General features: G+C 52.9%; 1 protein-coding gene across 1 annotated transcript; it reads right to left on the bottom strand.

Moving 5' to 3' along the window:
* Positions 1–249: 249 nt before the first annotated feature.
* Positions 250–17,145, bottom strand: NOM1 (nucleolar protein with MIF4G domain 1). Its single transcript, XM_040464527.1, has 11 exons — positions 16,156–17,145; positions 14,478–14,605; positions 13,067–13,262; positions 10,437–10,760; positions 8,345–8,455; positions 7,229–7,396; positions 6,412–6,533; positions 5,700–5,832; positions 5,049–5,180; positions 2,951–3,060; positions 250–2,669 (listed from the first exon to the last, which is right to left on the bottom strand). The coding sequence occupies exons 1-11, from the start codon at positions 17,143–17,145 to the stop codon at positions 2,495–2,497; spliced, it is 2,589 nt and encodes an 862-aa protein (XP_040320461.1). The 3' UTR covers positions 250–2,494.
* Positions 17,146–17,335: the final 190 nt, after the last annotated feature.

Here is a 17,335-nt window from a genome sequence, read left to right as displayed (position 1 = left end):
TAAACCTTACGGAGCAGTTGCAAGAACGTAATAGTTGGTCCGTATAAACTTCACCCAGATCCACTAATGGTTAACATCTTGCCTCATTTGCCTTATCTCGGTCTTTGGGCTCAGAGGGAGGGAGACACATGTATTTTTCAGGCGGATTCTAAACCATATGCTAAGTAGATTTCGTAAAAATGGAAAGATAAGGTGCAGACCTTAGTATACCAGGAGACCTCTTCTTTCAAAATAAACCTTCACAAGCAGTCTAAATACAAAAAATATTTCTATTTACACATTTTAATACATTAAAAAGTTCGTTCCTTATGTCTCTACTTTGAAGATGAAATCCCGTGCAGGCGCCTGGCCGACTCCGGCGGTGGAACAGGCAACCAACCCTTGATTGCGGGGTTGTGAGTTCAAGCCTCAGGCTGGATGTAGAGATCGTTTACAAAGGAAAAAAAAAAAAAAAAGACAAAACTCCCTACAGACAGCTTCTTTTCATAAATTCCATCAATACAATAGCAGTTCTCAAACTGCATCACCAGAAGTCCAAGAATTCACAGACACCCAGCACTGGCTGCATTCTTTTCAAAGGCAGATTATTGTACTGCATTTAAAAGACCTATACGTTTAAAGCAAATTTAAACTCACAGCTTTTGGTCAAGATACAATCATTTACTTAAAGCATACTGACACGTGACAACCCATATTTTGTTAAAAAAGGCGTTTATACTTAAAAAGGACAGGTTTATGGATAATCTGCCATAGTACAAATTCAACAACTCAGACATCGGGGATTAAGTCATAAATATATTCCATGGAAAAGAGACATTCTTACTGTTTTAACAATAAAAGACAACATAAAAGTGGGATTCAACCTGCACAAGTTTATCTCCTACGAAACATCAGCTTGGGCTCATCCACATCTCTGAGGTCTGGGGCGCGTGTCACGGATGAGGGGGGACCGTTCTGTTGCAGAGAAGCTTCTCTCAATCTTGGCAGCCGCCCCCACAGAGAATGGCCTCAGGTCAGTTACGGGCGTCCTCGGGGAGGCAGGAGCTGGCACCGAACGCAGAACGACTGTGCGTTAAGCACACAGTTTAGTTCGACGGGCACATTTCTCTTCGGAGCAAGACCTCTGGACGCGGGTCGCCGTGCGCAGACAGGTGGCGTGAGCGGAACGGACCTTGTCCAGCCTGGTCACGGCCCAGCAGACGTTCTGTGAAAAAGCCCCTCGGTAGAGTTGGAGGCTCTCAGCACGCTCCTAACACAGGCTTCTTTGTCGTGCAGGTTCAGAACCGGCTGCTGACTGTGGGGCTGACGAGCACGAGAGAGGCCAGAGCACCAAGTCTCCCGTGTTCCCTGCGCATCTCAAAACTGAAACCATTAGTTTAGGGACGCGCACGGAGACACACGGAGACGCCTGGGACTTCACGCGGTGACTCCCAGACACGAACCGCTGTCGGGTCACGTGGAGACGATGTGTGAAAGTCTGTGACAAAAGGGGGGTTTGCACAGGAGTGGCCTCGCTCGGCTGGTGCAGCCTCCCACGGGGACCACTCTGAAGGACAGCGCGCTGCCGGGGTACGTGGGTTTATGGCACATAAAACACTAGTCTATACACACGTTTTGGTGGCTTTTCAACAACTGAAGGTGACGTGTAAGTCAAGTTTGCAGCATTTAAGACGGTGGAGCAGATCTTAGGAGCTGGAGAAACAACAGACACTTGCCCTCCGAGGATCGGCCGGAGTTTGCCGTGTGAGCGGGGGTGTCTTTTCTGCAGAAACGTTCACTCATCACACAGCGTCCCTCCTAGAACCAGGCTCGAAAGCCACACCTGCTAAGTGTCCACTATCTGGTGACGTCAAGGCTGTTTAGCAAAGTGCTTTGCCATCTGGAGTTGATGAGTAGAAGTGACAGACACAAACAGGAAGAGCGTCCTTCACCACGTCACAATTTTAGGCCAAGTGCTGGCGGGAAGCTCCACACACATCATGTCATACAGATATCTGCAAGGCTTACGTCACCTGCTGACTTTTCCAAAACATCTGCATTCCCAACACTTGAAATAGTCAGATATCAGGCACCACACTTAACTGATGGTTTTCGAACTTCTAACCAATATATAAAGACAAAAACACGCATCAACTTCTTTGTAACTGCACCCCCTAGTGGCCTACTTTGTCTATTAAAAGAGACCATCAACCCCGTGCCTGCACACCCACACCCGACCCAGTCTCGCGGCTCGGAGAACAAGTCCAGGGTCTGTCTGTTCTTCCCTCCGTCTTCTCCCAACTCCACTGTATATACATATACGTGAAAATGGGTGAAAACGTAAGTACAATATAACCTTAAATTAAAAAATTAGCTAAAATGCAGTATATTAAATACGACAGACCGTGGCATATCTCCACCAGGATTTACACACGGTCAGTGGAGTAACAAGCCTTTTGGGTTTAAAAGGGACATTTTCAGACAAATGACCACTCACTTGCCGTCCTTTGGCAGACTACATCCTCAGGGAAGCCTGGCCTTGCAAACTCTTTGTGGAGAGGTCGGCCCTCTCTCTCAGCACGCTGGCTTCCTCCGCACTTGCGTGCGTCTGCACGCTCTTCACCAGGAAGTGACTGATGAAGAGTTTCAGACCTTCTCTCAACATGCCCAGCTTCGGGCTGTCAGCCACTCTGGAAAGGAGTCGGAGAAACGTGTGTCAGCGATGAGCTGGCCGCTCCCAGACCACAGCCCTGGGATCTCCCGTCGGGAGACACAACCTAACTGCTTTTGCTTTTAAAGAACAGAACTCTCAGGTAAGAGCTTAACAACCTATTCTACATGTCAGAGGTTATTAGTTTGCCCCTGGCAGGTATCGTGTTCCCCAAATCTAACGTGTAAGACGTGAGCTGAAGGCTAAAACGGAAAATAATTTATTACGCAGTGTGTTGGAACAGAACAAGCTGGCACATACCTTGCAAAAATTGAAGCCAGGTCTTCAACTTCAGTTTCCATTAACAGCATATATAACACTTTTCGTAAAAAGTGGACTCTGGGTTTATCCAATTCGCTGAATTCAACTACCTAACAGGAGTCAGGACAGAGAGAAAAAATTGCATTTAGTCCATTTCTTTCAACGATGTCCAAACATAATTAGAGTAAAAAATTACCTGCCGCCTGTAAGTAACCTACTTCCAAGTTTTATAAGACGAAGAGCTGTTAGCAAGGGTGGGGTCGCGGGCCTGTTACGTACTGAGGGCAGGAGCCTGCACGCCCTCGTCGAGTGCAACATGCCGCTGGGGGTTTATATGGGCGCAAAAGTTATGAATCAGGAATTCTAGAACTGAAGCATACTTATCTCCCTGCCTTAAAGAAACCACACCCAAATTAAAACCATACATACAAAGTTTAGGTCTGGGGAGAATCGCTCACACATACGTATACATACTCCCTGAGAAATAGACACGACTTTCGCTACACTTACAAGACAGAAAACTGTGCAGAAGGAAATCAGAGAACAGAATTACAGATATAAACGTGCATGAAACGTGAGTTTCAAACTCATGCTGACTTAACCACAAAGAACTGTAAAAGGATACTCAGCACGGGGACAGGACAGTACTGTCCATGTGCAGGACTCGGTACATGAGATGACATTACGTGACACCCGCAGATACACAGGCCCAGTAAGAGTTCAACAGCACACCTGAGAACCGGAGAGGTCTCAGCGAACGGGGCTAGGGGAGGACCCCGGGACAAGCTTCAAGGACATCTCTAGGCTCCACTGAATCCAGGGAAACATCGTACCCTACTCCATTCTGAGCTCAAAACTCGAGCAAACCGAAGGCAAGGTCTCTCCGGCAACGAGAAGGCACGTCCTCGCCACACTTCACAGTATTCCCATTTTCGGAATATGGTAGAAGGCTCCGTGCCTGGTTTTCAGTACAGTGGCCTAAACCTAATTCCACACCCGAAAGAGACACAGTCGACCTGCCTCGGTGCCCTGGTGGATGGACACGTAAGCACAACCAGGAAACCGCAGCGGCCGTCTGTCTGCGGGTCAGGGAGCGGGAGGCACGAGCCCAGGCCACGAACACCCTCTCTGGCCCTCAGGCTCCCTCACTGTCCACGTTTCTAGGATGCCCAGGCCCGGTAGCCACCTCAAACTCCACGTCCTCTGTCTCGGTTCCCCTGTCCACTCTAGACATCGGGGCACCTGCACGTCACTGGCTCGGACGTGACCCGGAAGCAGGGCAGGGCTGGGGCGCCCTCCGCTTTAAGAGACGCCGTCTGTCCGTCGCAAAGGGAGAAGCGGAAGCCCCGCACGGCAGCCCGCCAGCTCCCTGCCGCCCCGTCCTCCTCCTGACTCGACAGCGGCCCGTGCGGCTGTATCATTAGGGCCTGCGCGGGGACCCAAACTCCAGACGAGATTCTCTGAGAGGAGCAAAACCATAACAGTGCCTTCCTCTACCGAGTGCACTCACACCGCGAGCGACTCCGGCTACTTCTCACAGCGCTATGGTGTTATAAACACACTTCTCAGGGCCGCCGGGGGCGGGGACTGAGTCGGGTGAACGTCCAACTCCTGATTTTAGCTCAGGTCTCGATCTCACAGTTTGTGACTCTGAGCTCCGCATCTGGCTCCGTGCTGCTGGTGTGGAACCTGCTTGGGATTCTCTCCCTCTCTTTCTGGCCCTCCCCTGCTCATGCTCTCTCTCCCCAGGATAAACATTAAAAAAAAAATGGAACAAACTGGGGCGCCTCGGTGGCTCAGTTGGTTAAGCATCCGACTCTTGATTTTGGCTCAGGTCATGATCTCACGGTTGTGGGACTGGGCCCTGCATTGGGCTCTGTGCTGACGGCGTGGAGCCTGCTTGGGATTCTCCATCTCTGTCTCTCCCTCTCTCTGCCCCTCCCCAGCTTGCACACATGTACTGTCTCTCAAAATAAATAAAATTAAACATGTTTCAGCTAAGTCAGAATCTAAGGAGACACATTTTCTTGAGGTACCAAACAAAAGCAACTGTGTTATTACTTTCACTGCTTTCAGCAATTCCACACGTGATACAAACCTTTAAAATGGAAAGTGGAAGTGACTTTGTCTTCAACAAGTGGGCTACCAGGTGAACCAAATTAGAGAAATTAGTGGCTGGCAAGTTTTCTAGGTCCCGGAATTTATCCCATATGCTGAACTGGAAAGTCATCTGATTGATTGAAAAAAAAAAAAAAAAGAACAAAGTCAAAACGCAAGAAACTGTTAGTACAAGTCGCTAGAATAGACTCAAAGGCGCTCTACTACTCATGTGTCTGCAGTATCTTACAAGGTGAGTCGGGACAAGCCAGGAGCGACACGCCCTCCTGTCCCACACATGGTTTGCACAGCGTTTTTCCCTCAAATCGGCAGAAACGTTAGGAGGAGGAGAAAAGGTCGGTGCAGGGCAGCATCCAGGAGGCCCTCCCCAGAGACGTGGGCCGCCAGATGCCCTCATCTGCAGCAGGAAAAGGCAGCATGGCAATCGTTTCCCCTTCACTCTGCCTCAGCGATGTCCCCTGGCTCTGCCCCAGAGGGGCCTGGCCGTGGGACCGGTTCCCTGCATACCCTGTGGCCCCAGCCGGGCCCCGACTCAGGGCACTTGTGCCCGCCGGGCTGAGCCACACAGAAGGTCCAGGTCCAGGAAGACAGAGCGGAGCAGAGGTGACGGGCGGCCTGCTGACGGAGTTACCTGGAACCTTCTCTCGTGTTCACAGAACTTGCCGGCCAGGAACGCATAGAAGGGGTTGTAGCTTTTCTCCTGAAGGCAGCAATCCATGAGAACGTGAACGATCTCCCTCTCCTGTTGGTCCCTGAGCCCAAGCCTGCGAACAGAGATGGTGACGAGTACGAAAGCGTAGAGGAGCACAGCCTGCCGGGCAGTTTGGGTATAGGAGAGCTGAGGAGAGGAGGCGCGAGTCACAGGACAGGTGCCACGGACAGGCCTGTCCTTGCACCCGGGAGTTCCATTCCGTGTGAAGCAAATAAAGGAAAGTTAACTCCTATCACGTCTCCTGAGAAGGGTTTTGTAAGGGTTCACGGACACTTGAAGAGTCTTACCACAACCAATTACAGAAACTACACCAGGATGTTTTTAATTTAGAAAAAATCAGAAAGACAACCTCGATAGGAAGATTCTAAGCGATTTACGACAACCAACAGTCACTGAGAAGAATCAGTTGGTCACCCGACACTTTTCATCAAAATATATCGGACATGTTCCACTCTGGAACCACTGGCAGCCGGTGACGCCTGGAGCCAGGCAGGGGAGGAACAGGACGGCCCGGCTGCCCCGAGCGCATCTGCTCTGACCCCTCCACCCCGTGACGCAGACCTCAACTGTGCGGCTTCCTTCCACAGCATCTCAGCAAACTGCACGTCCAAGTGTTCACACACACACTCACTTCAGAAGCTTTTCAAACGCGTCCAAAAAATCTTCACTTGTCATTATTGTGCAGAATATGTTTCTCCTGACGTCGGTGTTCATTCTCTGCTTCCTGGCGAGTTCTAGTATCTTCCCGCTAACCTGTAAGAGGGGTAATTAAGACACAGACCACACATGTTTAAGCAAAGGAGAATTTCATTCCCTGTCTTTACTAAGTTTCTAAAAGATAACATGTACGTCTCTGTGACTTTACAGAGGATTAACTTAACTGTGAGTTATACGTAAGTATGTATGGGTGAGTGCCACATCTTTATCCCTGGGTGAGCCCCACAAAGAGAGAACGGCAGCAGGAGACCTCGAGGGCCGCAGGAGGAGAAAAACTGCCTGCTTTGGGGGGCTTCTCGGAGCGCCCCCACTGTCCGTCTAGACAATAACGACATAAACCAGATAGGAGTGGCCGCAGCCAGAAGAGCCAGGACGACGACGCAGGAGGACATGGGACCCTGGGACCAAAAGGGTGTCAGGGGACAGCAAAGGGAATCCGAGTAACACGTCAACTTTAGTTGATGATAAAACACAAAGAAAATGAGGATTTCCGACCATCGAAATGCAAGCTTAACAGACCGGTAGCCACCTCTCCCGGGAAACCCCTGCCTGCATCTCAAGTCTGGTAGCTGCAGCGTGAGCGTTCGGCCTTCGTGTTTCCCTCATGCAACTTTTGAGTCCTTAACGTAACGTATTCAGGGACTTGAGAAACCACAGAAACGGAGTTCAATTCTATCAGCAAACGGTAACAGTTTCTGTAAGGCTTCTGAATGAACCCAGGGGTCTCGTACCGTCCCCGTGGGCCGCCTCTCCGTGACCTTCTGCTGGCTGTGGTCAATCATGGGGGCCCCGCTCCACGCGGACCCCACAATCCACCAGCGCCCGGTCTGCTCCGCGTTCAGGATGCCGTCCCAGGAGACGCGGAGCTGGGTTTCCGTGCCTGAGCCGGTGCCGCGCACCTGAGTGAAGAGAGGGAGCTTGTAAAACACTTCAGCTGGTCCAGTCTGTACTTTCATCACCCTTGGCTTTGCCTGTTGTTCATAACGGGATTTCTGATTTGTATTGTTTTCTTGTTTATGTTTGTTTATTTTTGATAGAGATAGTGTGAGCGGGGGAGGGACGGAGAGAAAGGGAGACACAGGATCCCAAGCAGGCTCCAGGCTCCGAGCTGTCAGCAGTGAGCCTGACGTGGGGCTCAAACTCACGGACCGTGAGATCGTGACCTGAACCGAAGTCAGACATTCAACTGACTAAGCCACCAGGTGCCCCTGGTTCGTGAATATTGTGATGGGTCACCGACCAATGGGATAGTTGACCAGTTTGGAACGATGCCAAAGTGAGACGTGAACTCTCACACTGCCCCGTTTGGAGAGTTGTCACGCCAGGAAGACGCTTGCACTCAGGTCCCAAGGACAACTGCACGGAGCTGGCGGTGAGAACCGCTCTGTGCCTGGGGTCTGCGAGTCAGTGATTCTGGACCTGCCCAGAGTCGGGGCCGAAGCCCCCCCTGGCTGGGGGGGGGGGGGGGGGAGGTCAGTGGGTCTCAGCTGTGGCCCCACATCTGGAGAACTTAGGGAGCTTCAACAGCCGACTCCACCCCCATGGTGTGACCTCACTGGTCTGGGTGGGACCGTGGCCTGAGCCTCTTTCAAAGCGATCGGAGAATTCTATCGCGCAGCTGAGTCGAGCACCACAGGCTAAGTGTCGGGGACGCTTAAGTCACAGGGACGCCTCGGCACACAGACCACTCAGAAGGTCTCACCACAGAAACACGAACCTTCCTTCCGGGATCCTGAACTCTTACTAACCGGATGTGGCACCTAACAGCCCCAACTACCGCCCAGGTTCCACGAGGAGTTCAGGCAGGCACAGGAGCTCTGAACAAGCAAGAAGTCCAAGGGCCTCACCAGAGCTCGTTGTAATTTCCTCAGCTTCTCCACAGGCTCAGGGTCGTAGCCGGGGATCTTGCGCAGGTCATTGTTCTTCAGCGCCAGCATGGTCTCCAGCATAAACCGAACCTTTAAGGAAAAAAACGAAAACAAAAGCGTCCCTTCGTACAGTGCAAACCCGAGATGGAAAGAACTAACCCAGCCGTGCACACCGCGGACGGTGAGCCAGCCTGGTCCTCAGGTAGACGGTCTCCACTAACCTGACCCTCCTGCTCAGGACTACAAGTTTTTTTCTTGTTGTTTTCCTTTTTTTTTTTTTTTTAAATGTTTATTTTTGAAGGAGAGAGAAAGAGAGCGCGCGCGCGGTGGGGGGGCAGGGGAAGAGAGAGAAAGAGACACAGAATCTAAAGCAGGCTCCAGGCTCCTAGCTGTTAGCACAGAGCCCAACACGGGGCTCGAACCCACCAACCATGAGATCATGACCCAAGGCAAAGTCAGACGCTTAACCGACTGAGCCACCCAGGCGTTCCAGGACTACGTGTTTTTTTTTTTTTTTAATTTTTTTTTTTTCCGAGGACTACGTGTTTTAATACCCGACGTCCTCTGGGACCCAACCACCCCCTTAAGATCTCACGTTCTTTCCTCCACCCCCACCACCTCTGACCTGCCCCCTGCACCTCCCAACCCCACAGTCTTAGCTATTCTCTCTCCATTACATTTTAACATCTTCCCCATTCCTGGTCTTTTTCTTTTTCTAACTTTTAAATCGGAAATAATGTCATAGAGAAAAGTTTTTCATGTAACTTTCTCTGAGATTTCCCCCGATACTACCTTTTGATCGAGAGAGTAATTCACACACCATAAAACTCATCCACATAAAACCGTATGAGCACATTCAGGGGGGGTGCAGCTATCCCGATCAATTTCAGGACATATTCATCACCCCCAGAAAGAAGTTCCAAACCCATATGAGCACTCCCCATCCCCCCCAGCCCCAGGCCACAGAGCCTACTTCCCGCCTCCAGCGACTTTTGTCTTAAACTTGACCTCTGAGCGTTCAACCCAGGGACAAGTGCTTCCTTGGGAACTCTGGGACCCGGCCGATGAGATTCCTCACGCTCCTCCCTCAACAGCCCAGATGAATGCTGGTCCTCTGAAACCATCAGGCTCTGTCCACTGCCCAGCAGATGCCAGCACCTCTTCATAGCTGACCCAGCACTTTCGTTCGGGACTCCCAAAGTGGGCCAGCCTTCCCTCCGGCGTCTGTCTCCTCTCCTACTGTCCTGCTGTCCGCTGGCAGTGACCCCGGCCCTTCCTTTCCTTCACAGTCGCCTTCCCCCTCCAACCCACTTCTAACCCCTAAACCCACATCTGCTGTGACCATGCTGCCGCTCCCCACCGGACCCTGCAGTGGTGTCTCCCTGCCCTGACCACCTCCCCCTTTTCTTTACATTTTTTTATTTTTGAGAGACCGAGCACAAGCAGGGGAGGGGCAGAGAGAGAGGAAGACACAGAATCTGAAGCAGACGCCAGGTTGAGCTGTCAGCACAGAGCCCGACACGGGGCTCAAGCTCACAAACCATCAGATTGTGACCTCAGCCGAAGTCGGACGCTCAACTGACTGAGCCCCCCAGGCGCCCCACCTCCCCCTTTTCTACGGGGTAGTGAAAGTGGCATTAGCACACTCAGAACCCTTCAGGTGCCTCTAGGATAAAATCCCAAGTCCCTGAAAGGTTTACAAGCCTCCCGAGGCCAGCCTCAGCCCTTTCCTCCTGCCCCGCCCTCAGGAATGCTCCCCTCGATCCCTTCTCTCTGCCTAAGTCCACAAGGGCTGACACCTGAGCCCCAGCCACATGGCCTTCCTCAGGAAACGTTTTCTCAGTGGGTAAATGTTAAATAAGCCAATTCTGAAATTCACAAAATACCTGAGTTCTTAGTAGGAAAAAAGTCCATTCACCTATTGAAGATAAACCACAAAACCCGGTGGGGCAGAAGACAACGGGGATCGCTAAGAAATTAAAAGCAATTTTACCCAAAATACTTGATTTTAAGCTCTGGTCAGCGTGAGCAGTTAGGCACTTAGGAAGCAGGCCAGGTAACGCACTCGTACCCTCGTCTGGTCCCGGAACTTGCCACCTGCTTCGCTGGCTTTGGCCTGGGCCTCCAGGATTAGTTCCTTAAGCGACAAAGCATCATCTTTTCTCAATGAAAAGCCCACGTTTTTCAGCATTAACAGGATCAGTTCAATATCTTTTTCTGTGAAAGTTCCAATAAGTTTTTTCAAAATGTCAAAGACAAGGAGAGACTGCACCACGTGGAAGTTATACAAGTGGGCGATGACAGTGAACAGGTTCTCACACTCTCTGTCTTCGCCTCCGTTCTTGTAGATGGTGTCAAACCTCCTCACCACGGCCTCCAAAAAGTGAGCACCGACCTGGACAAGGCAGAAAAAATATCACTGCAAACATGCAAAAATCAATGTTGGCAAGCTCTTCTCAGGGATCCTTCTTCCTCCTGCAACGAACTTAAACGTCTAGTGCTTTTTAAATTAACACAGAGGGGCGCCTGGGTGGCGCAGTCGGTTAAGCGTCCGACTTCAGCCAGGTCAGGATCTCGCGGTCCGGGAGTTCGAGCCCCGCGTCAGGCTCTGGGCTGATGGCTCAGAGCCTGGAGCCTGTTTCCGATTCTGTGTCTCCCTCTCTCTCTGCCCCTCCCCCGTTCATGCTCTGTCTCTCTCTGTCCCAAAAATAAATAAACGTTGGGAAAAAAAATAAATAAATAAATAAACACAGAAAATATACAGCTACTAAGTTACAGACTCTATTGCAGCTTGAGCTCGGCTCCAGCTAAGGCTGGAGGGGGCAAGAGAAGCAGGGACACAGAGCCCGTGGGGAAGTGTGTCCACACAGCAGCCGAGGGAGGACAGCCTGGGATGCTGACGGTGACTCCGAAGGGGCACCCCGTGGTGAATGCTACATCCCGTTCAAATATAATCCAAGACAGAAAGTAGAATTCTGCAGACATCAAGAAAAATTCAGGCATAAAACATATTTAAGTATGTCTTCAATCACACAAACAGAATAATATCAACATTTGTCAAAATTTTAGATTCCAGTTAATATCTTCAGAACAAAATACAATTACTATAATATGAGTAACATTCATGTGACTAAAGTTACTTAAGAATATGCCTTAAGGGGCGCCTGGGTGGCGCAGTCGGTTAAGCGTCCGACTTCAGCCAGGTCACGATCTCACGGTCTGTGAGTTCGAGCCCCGCGTCGGGCTCTGGGTTGATGGCTCAGAGCCTGGAGCCTGTTTCCGATTCTGTGTCTCCCTCTCTCTCTGCCCCTCCCCCGTTCATGCTCTGTCTCTCTCTGTCCCAAAAATAAATAAACGTTGAAAAAAAAAAAAAAAAAAAAGAATATGCCTTAATTCTGACTTAGAGATGTAAAAAAAAAAATTTTAATGTTTATTTATTTTTGAGAGAGCAAAAGCAGGGGAGGGGCAGAGACAGAGGGAGACATAGATTCCGAAGCAGGCTCCAGGCTCCGAGCTGTCCACACAGAGCCCGATGCGAGGCTCGAACTCATGAACCATAAGATCATGACTTAGGATGCTCAACCGACTGAGCCACCCAGGCGCTCCTGATTTGGAGATTTTAAAGCAAATCTGCACAAGACTGACTTTTATTTTCAGTAACTGGCAGCAGGGGTCTGTGACAGACTCTTCTCCCACGAATTCCTGCGAGGAGGTCCTTCTCAAGAACTGAAAGAAAAGCTAACGGACCCAGTCCGGACAGCTGGTCAACCGCTGGCAGAAGTGGACACTGTCCACTAAGCATCGTGACGACTCCCTGGGGACGAGCCATTCCAGGTGTCCTCCATACCGTGCGTGGGGGTCTCAATGACACGTGGGACCCATCGCCTCATGTCGTCCGACCCAGGGGGTCCTACATGCTGTGGCTGCTCGGGGTCTACGGCTGTTACCGGAACTCCACTTACCGTCTGTGTTAAATCCTTCTGGTTACGAAGGGCACCGGTGTGACCCCAGGAGGCCTGGGGTGCACTAGAAAAGCCCCGGGGGCACCGCGTCGCGGCACACACAGGGCACTCGGGAGTGGCGTCCAGGGAGTCCAGCACACTTCACCGTGAAGAGAAGGGACTCACGGCGTCTTATGTGAGGACGGCCCTTACAACACAAACGATTACTTCTGGTAGGTGATTCTCCAAGTAGGTGGGAAACGGAATGCTGCCTGGGAAGGTTGTGGCTTTACCGTAGGAGGTGACCCAAGAGGACTTCTCAGAACGGGAGCGGTCACCGCACGGCCTCCCTGAGGCTAAGGCAGAGGGCCAGGGGCAAGGACGCGCCTGCGGGCTGCCCGCAGGTGGCCCCGGGGGCTCCGAGCCTGGCCCCGTCCCGCGTCTCCTCACGTCATCAAACCCACCGTCACTCCCAGTCTGGTGGCCTCGCGCCCAGTATGAACCCCTGAGCAGATAGACCACACGGACTGCCGTGCTCCGAGCATCTGGGGCAAGTCTCTGTTAGAGCGGGGAGCACGATGGAGGCAAGTCCGAGACGCCAGGCCCGAGCAAACTAACGGCGACGGGGGCCATCAGAACGGACCGGACACAAAACCAAGTATTTGGGAACGCGGTTCGGACGACGCGGTGGCGACAAAGCAGTACCTGCCTTCCGGAGCCGCCTGTGGACACAGCCATCACGCAGGGAGAGGGACCCTACCTCCACGCCGACCGTGTGGTGAAGGACGCTGAGCAGGAGCACGTGCTCCATCACCAGCCTGCCTGGCATGGCCGCGCCTGGGGCACAGGCGCTCAGGAGGACGCCCGTCAGAGTGTCATTCATGTCCTTCCTGCTGTGGGCCACGTACAGTTCCTCCAGCTGCCCACTTATGGAGGCCACGCTCGGCTCGCTCAACCTGCAGGCAGTTGTGAAGGCAGAGCGGCAATGACGCTTCTCATCAGGAATTACTTTCTAGGTCCGTTTAAACAAATTAGAGTCATCAGTACACTCTACACCCTATCCACGTGCCCGTCTGACCCACAGCTTTTGGGTGGCCCCGGTAACGCGTGTATCCGTACACGGCACGCGATCCTCTGGGAGCCCGCAATGACCTCACCACTGTCTTCCTGCCTGCAGGAAGCATACACGGGACTCGAAGACCCCGGACGCTATGCCGAGGGAGCTTCACTGCTGCCCTGATCCAGCGTCCCGGGCACAGGCAGGGAGCTGTCCTTACTTAGCACGTGGGGACGCACTGTTGGGAAGAAGTCCGTTTCCACCTTGGGCCAGAGGCCAGCGTAACGATTTCCGCTCCTACACTGAGGAAAGGCTGCTCTGTGTCCTGGGCAGAGGGGAGGGCGGACAGGTACACGAAGACCATGCACCATTCCTGTGCTGCCCCCGAGCGTTAAAATGGCACGTATGGTAGAATTCCAGAGTTACCATGGAAACCGTGTTTTGTTTTTTTAATTAAAAGCAAAGCAATGAGGGCTCCTGGGTGGCTTAGTCTGTTAAGTGCCCAACTCTTGACTTCGGGTCAGGTCATGATCTCACGACAGCCTGGAGCCTGCTTGGGATTCTGCGTCTCCCTCTCTCTCTGCCCCTCCCCTGCTCGATCTTTCCCTCTCTCTCAAAATAAACTAAGACACTTAAAAACAAAATAAAACAAAGCACTGAGTGCAGGGGGAGGACTGGGTGTGACCACAAAGGCTAGCATGAGAGCTGTGGGGTGCTGGGAGGGTCCCGCCTCCACCGTGGGCAGGACCCGGAGCTCCCTGCGTGAGACCCTGCACAGAACACACACTCTCAACCACGAGTAACGAGCAAGGGGACTGAAGCCCGCATTCCGGACCAGGAGCGCCGGTGCAGGGGGAGGCCCAGTCCTGCCAGGCCCGGTCCTGGGACTTCTCAGAACCACCATGTGGCTTTCAGAGTCTGAAGGGTTCAAAGTACCAAACAGAAAAGGCGGACATCCTGCTTTCCAAGGCACAGATCTGGCTGCACTAAGACAGGAACCGAGAGGGGCCGTTGTGGTCGATCAGCTTACGGGTTATTGCTGGGAAAGTTTCTACGTTCTCAGAACACAGACGATCTCTTTTCATGTCACAGGGTGACAGTGTTGCCAGGTTACCTGTTGATGAGACCTTGGACGTGTCTCTTCAGTCTTTCCAGTCCCTCCTTTTTCTGACCACTCACTGTCTCCTCAGCATGCCTCACGTGAGGTGGGACGTACTTTCCATCGTTTTCGCAAACACTCTGCTTGAAAAGACAGAAATAAATGACAAAAACTTTACACTGAACAAGTTCCACCTTTCTGTCTTCTATGCTCACGTTTACATAGTACAGTCCCACGGAGCGGCAGGGGCTGGCCCACTGACCACTGCTGCTTAATCACCATCAGTAACGTACTGCATGCCGTGGGGAGCCCTGAGCCCCCCACTCCCCAGCCTGGTGGTGTCGCCACTGACGTTAGTGTCGGCACATCTCGTCCCCTTGTTTCTCCCTGTGACTCTTCAGAACTGGCCGTGACCCTCCGGCATCTGCCCACCAGAGCTCCACAGTCTACATACACCTGCTTGGGCTTAATTTACGGTCAGCACAGCAGGATACAAACACCGAAATTAAATGCACCACCGGTTTTGGAGGGAGACTGTTCTAAAATAACTTCAAAAAGAAAAGAAAAGAACTTCAAACTTGTTCAAAACTAGTGTCTAAGTATACAAGACCAAATCAAAATCAATCCGTTGCTCACTATTTCCCAGATTATCAACTGGGAAGGTTACAGATCATCACCATTGACCAACACTCTCCGGGTACCTAAGTGAGGGCTTTAGGGGACAAACGTTTGTAAGGCATGATTCCTCCAGTCAGGGAGCTCAAACTTAGTTGGAGAAAACACATTTATGTACACAGAAACTGTTACTCTTGAGACACCCATCGGTTCAGTGTGTCAATTATACCTCAACAGGCTGTGAAAGAACAGTTAGGGACAGTCCAAAAACCAAGTCCTGAGAGAGGAACCGACAGCAGTTAAAGACTGCTCACAGAGCGCCAGGTGCTAAGGTTCCGGGGACAGACACGAGAGAGAGCGTTGGCTCCTACACTTAGGATGGGGAAAGACGCCCAGGGAAGTCTACGTGGACAGACAGACACGTTGAGAAGATGAAGACAGGCCCTGCAGGCAGGAGGGAGAAATGCATTTAGTTAGGCACAGAACGCTGGGACAGCGACACGTGGGAAGAGTGCAAGCACTCCACTCATATCCTTGCCTTCAAGGTGCACGCGGAGGTGCCCCCCTCCCCCAAGGCAACTTCTGGGTGCTGGGTTCCGAACTTGATCTTCAACATAGGACTTTGTGGAAGGGGGTGCTGTAGATCAGCTTTATGCTTTAAAGATTCACTCTGGAAGCAGCGGGACAGGAAAACGACTAGGGAGGGCAGAGGTGAGTCAGGGATGCTAGAGACTCCCCCCCCCCCCCCGCCAAAATGACGGAGGCCCACTGGGAACAGAGCACAGGGGGAGGGAACTCAAAGTCAGGTTCAGAGACTGAGGCAGTAAGCTGAAGATATCATCTTAGGACGACCAGTGGGAATGGCCATTAAGCTTCTGATATAAAAAGTCTCCAGAAAGGTTTTCTCCCTTAACTCTTCATTATGGAAATTAAAAAAACATAATAGACATAATAATCCGATTTACCCACACTTGGCTCAGCAACTACCAATAGACCAATATGTCACTTCTGTCCCACTCCGGCCACCACGCGTTATTTCGGGGAAAATTCCGGAGAATTTAGGTTGTCCACACGATACCTGATCTGGTGCGTCTGTGCCCGCGTCCTCAGAGGAAGTTTCACTCGTTTCTTCTGCAAAACGGACTCTCTTTTTGTCCCTTTTCCACTTCGCTCTCCCCTCCGCCGCTTTTTTTGGCTTAATGTCTTCCACGTCGTCCTGCTCACTGTGCGCTCCCGCTTCCACCTTGTTCTTTTCTTCTTCCTCCTCCTCCTCCTCCCTTTCGTCCTCGGTGTCGCTCTCTAAGTCACTTTCGGGGACAGTCTGTCCGACATCCTCCTCCTCCTCCTCCTCCTCACTACTGCCTTCGTACGAGCCGCCAGTTCTTCCAGACCCCAGGGCTCCCAGGATGTAGTCGAGCCCATCGCGAGCAAAGCTCAGCGGCACGGAGCCACCGTCGCCCTTCCTTCTGCGCTTGTTCAAGCCGAGGCACCGCTCCAGCTTCCGGATCTCCCGGTCCTCCTCCTCGTTGGCTGCCCGAAGGGCCCGTTTCCGGGCGGCGGCGGCTGCGCCGGGTCTGGTGCTCCCGGGGAGACCCCTGGCCTCGGGGCGGGCCCGGGCGCCCTTGGCCGGGGGAGGTCGCGGCTCGTCCGGGGGCGCCGGGACCCGACGAGGGGACCGCCGGCCGCCCTCCCCCTCCGCCCCCTCCGCCCCCTCCGCCCGAAGGCCACTCGCTCCCCCGGCTCCGCCGCCGCCTGGGCCCGGGCCCTTCGCCGGGTCCGCAGTCCTCTGCAGCCGGCGCGCCTTCTTCAGGTGCCGCTTCTCCTTCCTCAGCTCCCTGCGGCTTTTCCTCCCGCCCCGGCGCAAGCGCCCCTCCGCCCGGGGCCCGGCCGGGCCGCCGGGGGTCTCACCCTCGGAGGTCGCCTGCACGAACTCCTCCACCGCTAGCTTCAGCCGCTTCAGGGCCCCCTCCGTGCCGCCCCCCGGCCGGCGGCGCCCCCCGCGTCCGTGCTGCCCGCGCCCCCTTCGCCCACGCCGGCCCGTCACGCCCGCACTTGCGGACGCCGCCATTTTCCTGGATGCTCCTACTCCAACTTCCGGCCGGGGCGGGACTTCCGGGCAGAGCCGGCGCTGAGCCGGACGGGGCGGTGTCCCCTGCTGGCGGGAGGGCGGCAGCGCAGGGAACTCCGCTAGCTCGGCAAATGCTGGAAAATCTGTGTGCTGAGCACGCAGGTACATTCTCATTTAATGAATGAAACCC

This window comes from Herpailurus yagouaroundi, unplaced genomic scaffold, assembly GCF_014898765.1.
Source record: "Herpailurus yagouaroundi ecotype Mexico unplaced genomic scaffold, PumYag 483, whole genome shotgun sequence".
NCBI lineage: Eukaryota > Metazoa > Chordata > Mammalia > Carnivora > Felidae > Herpailurus > Herpailurus yagouaroundi.
This window is presented reverse-complemented; position numbering and strand designations above follow the sequence as displayed.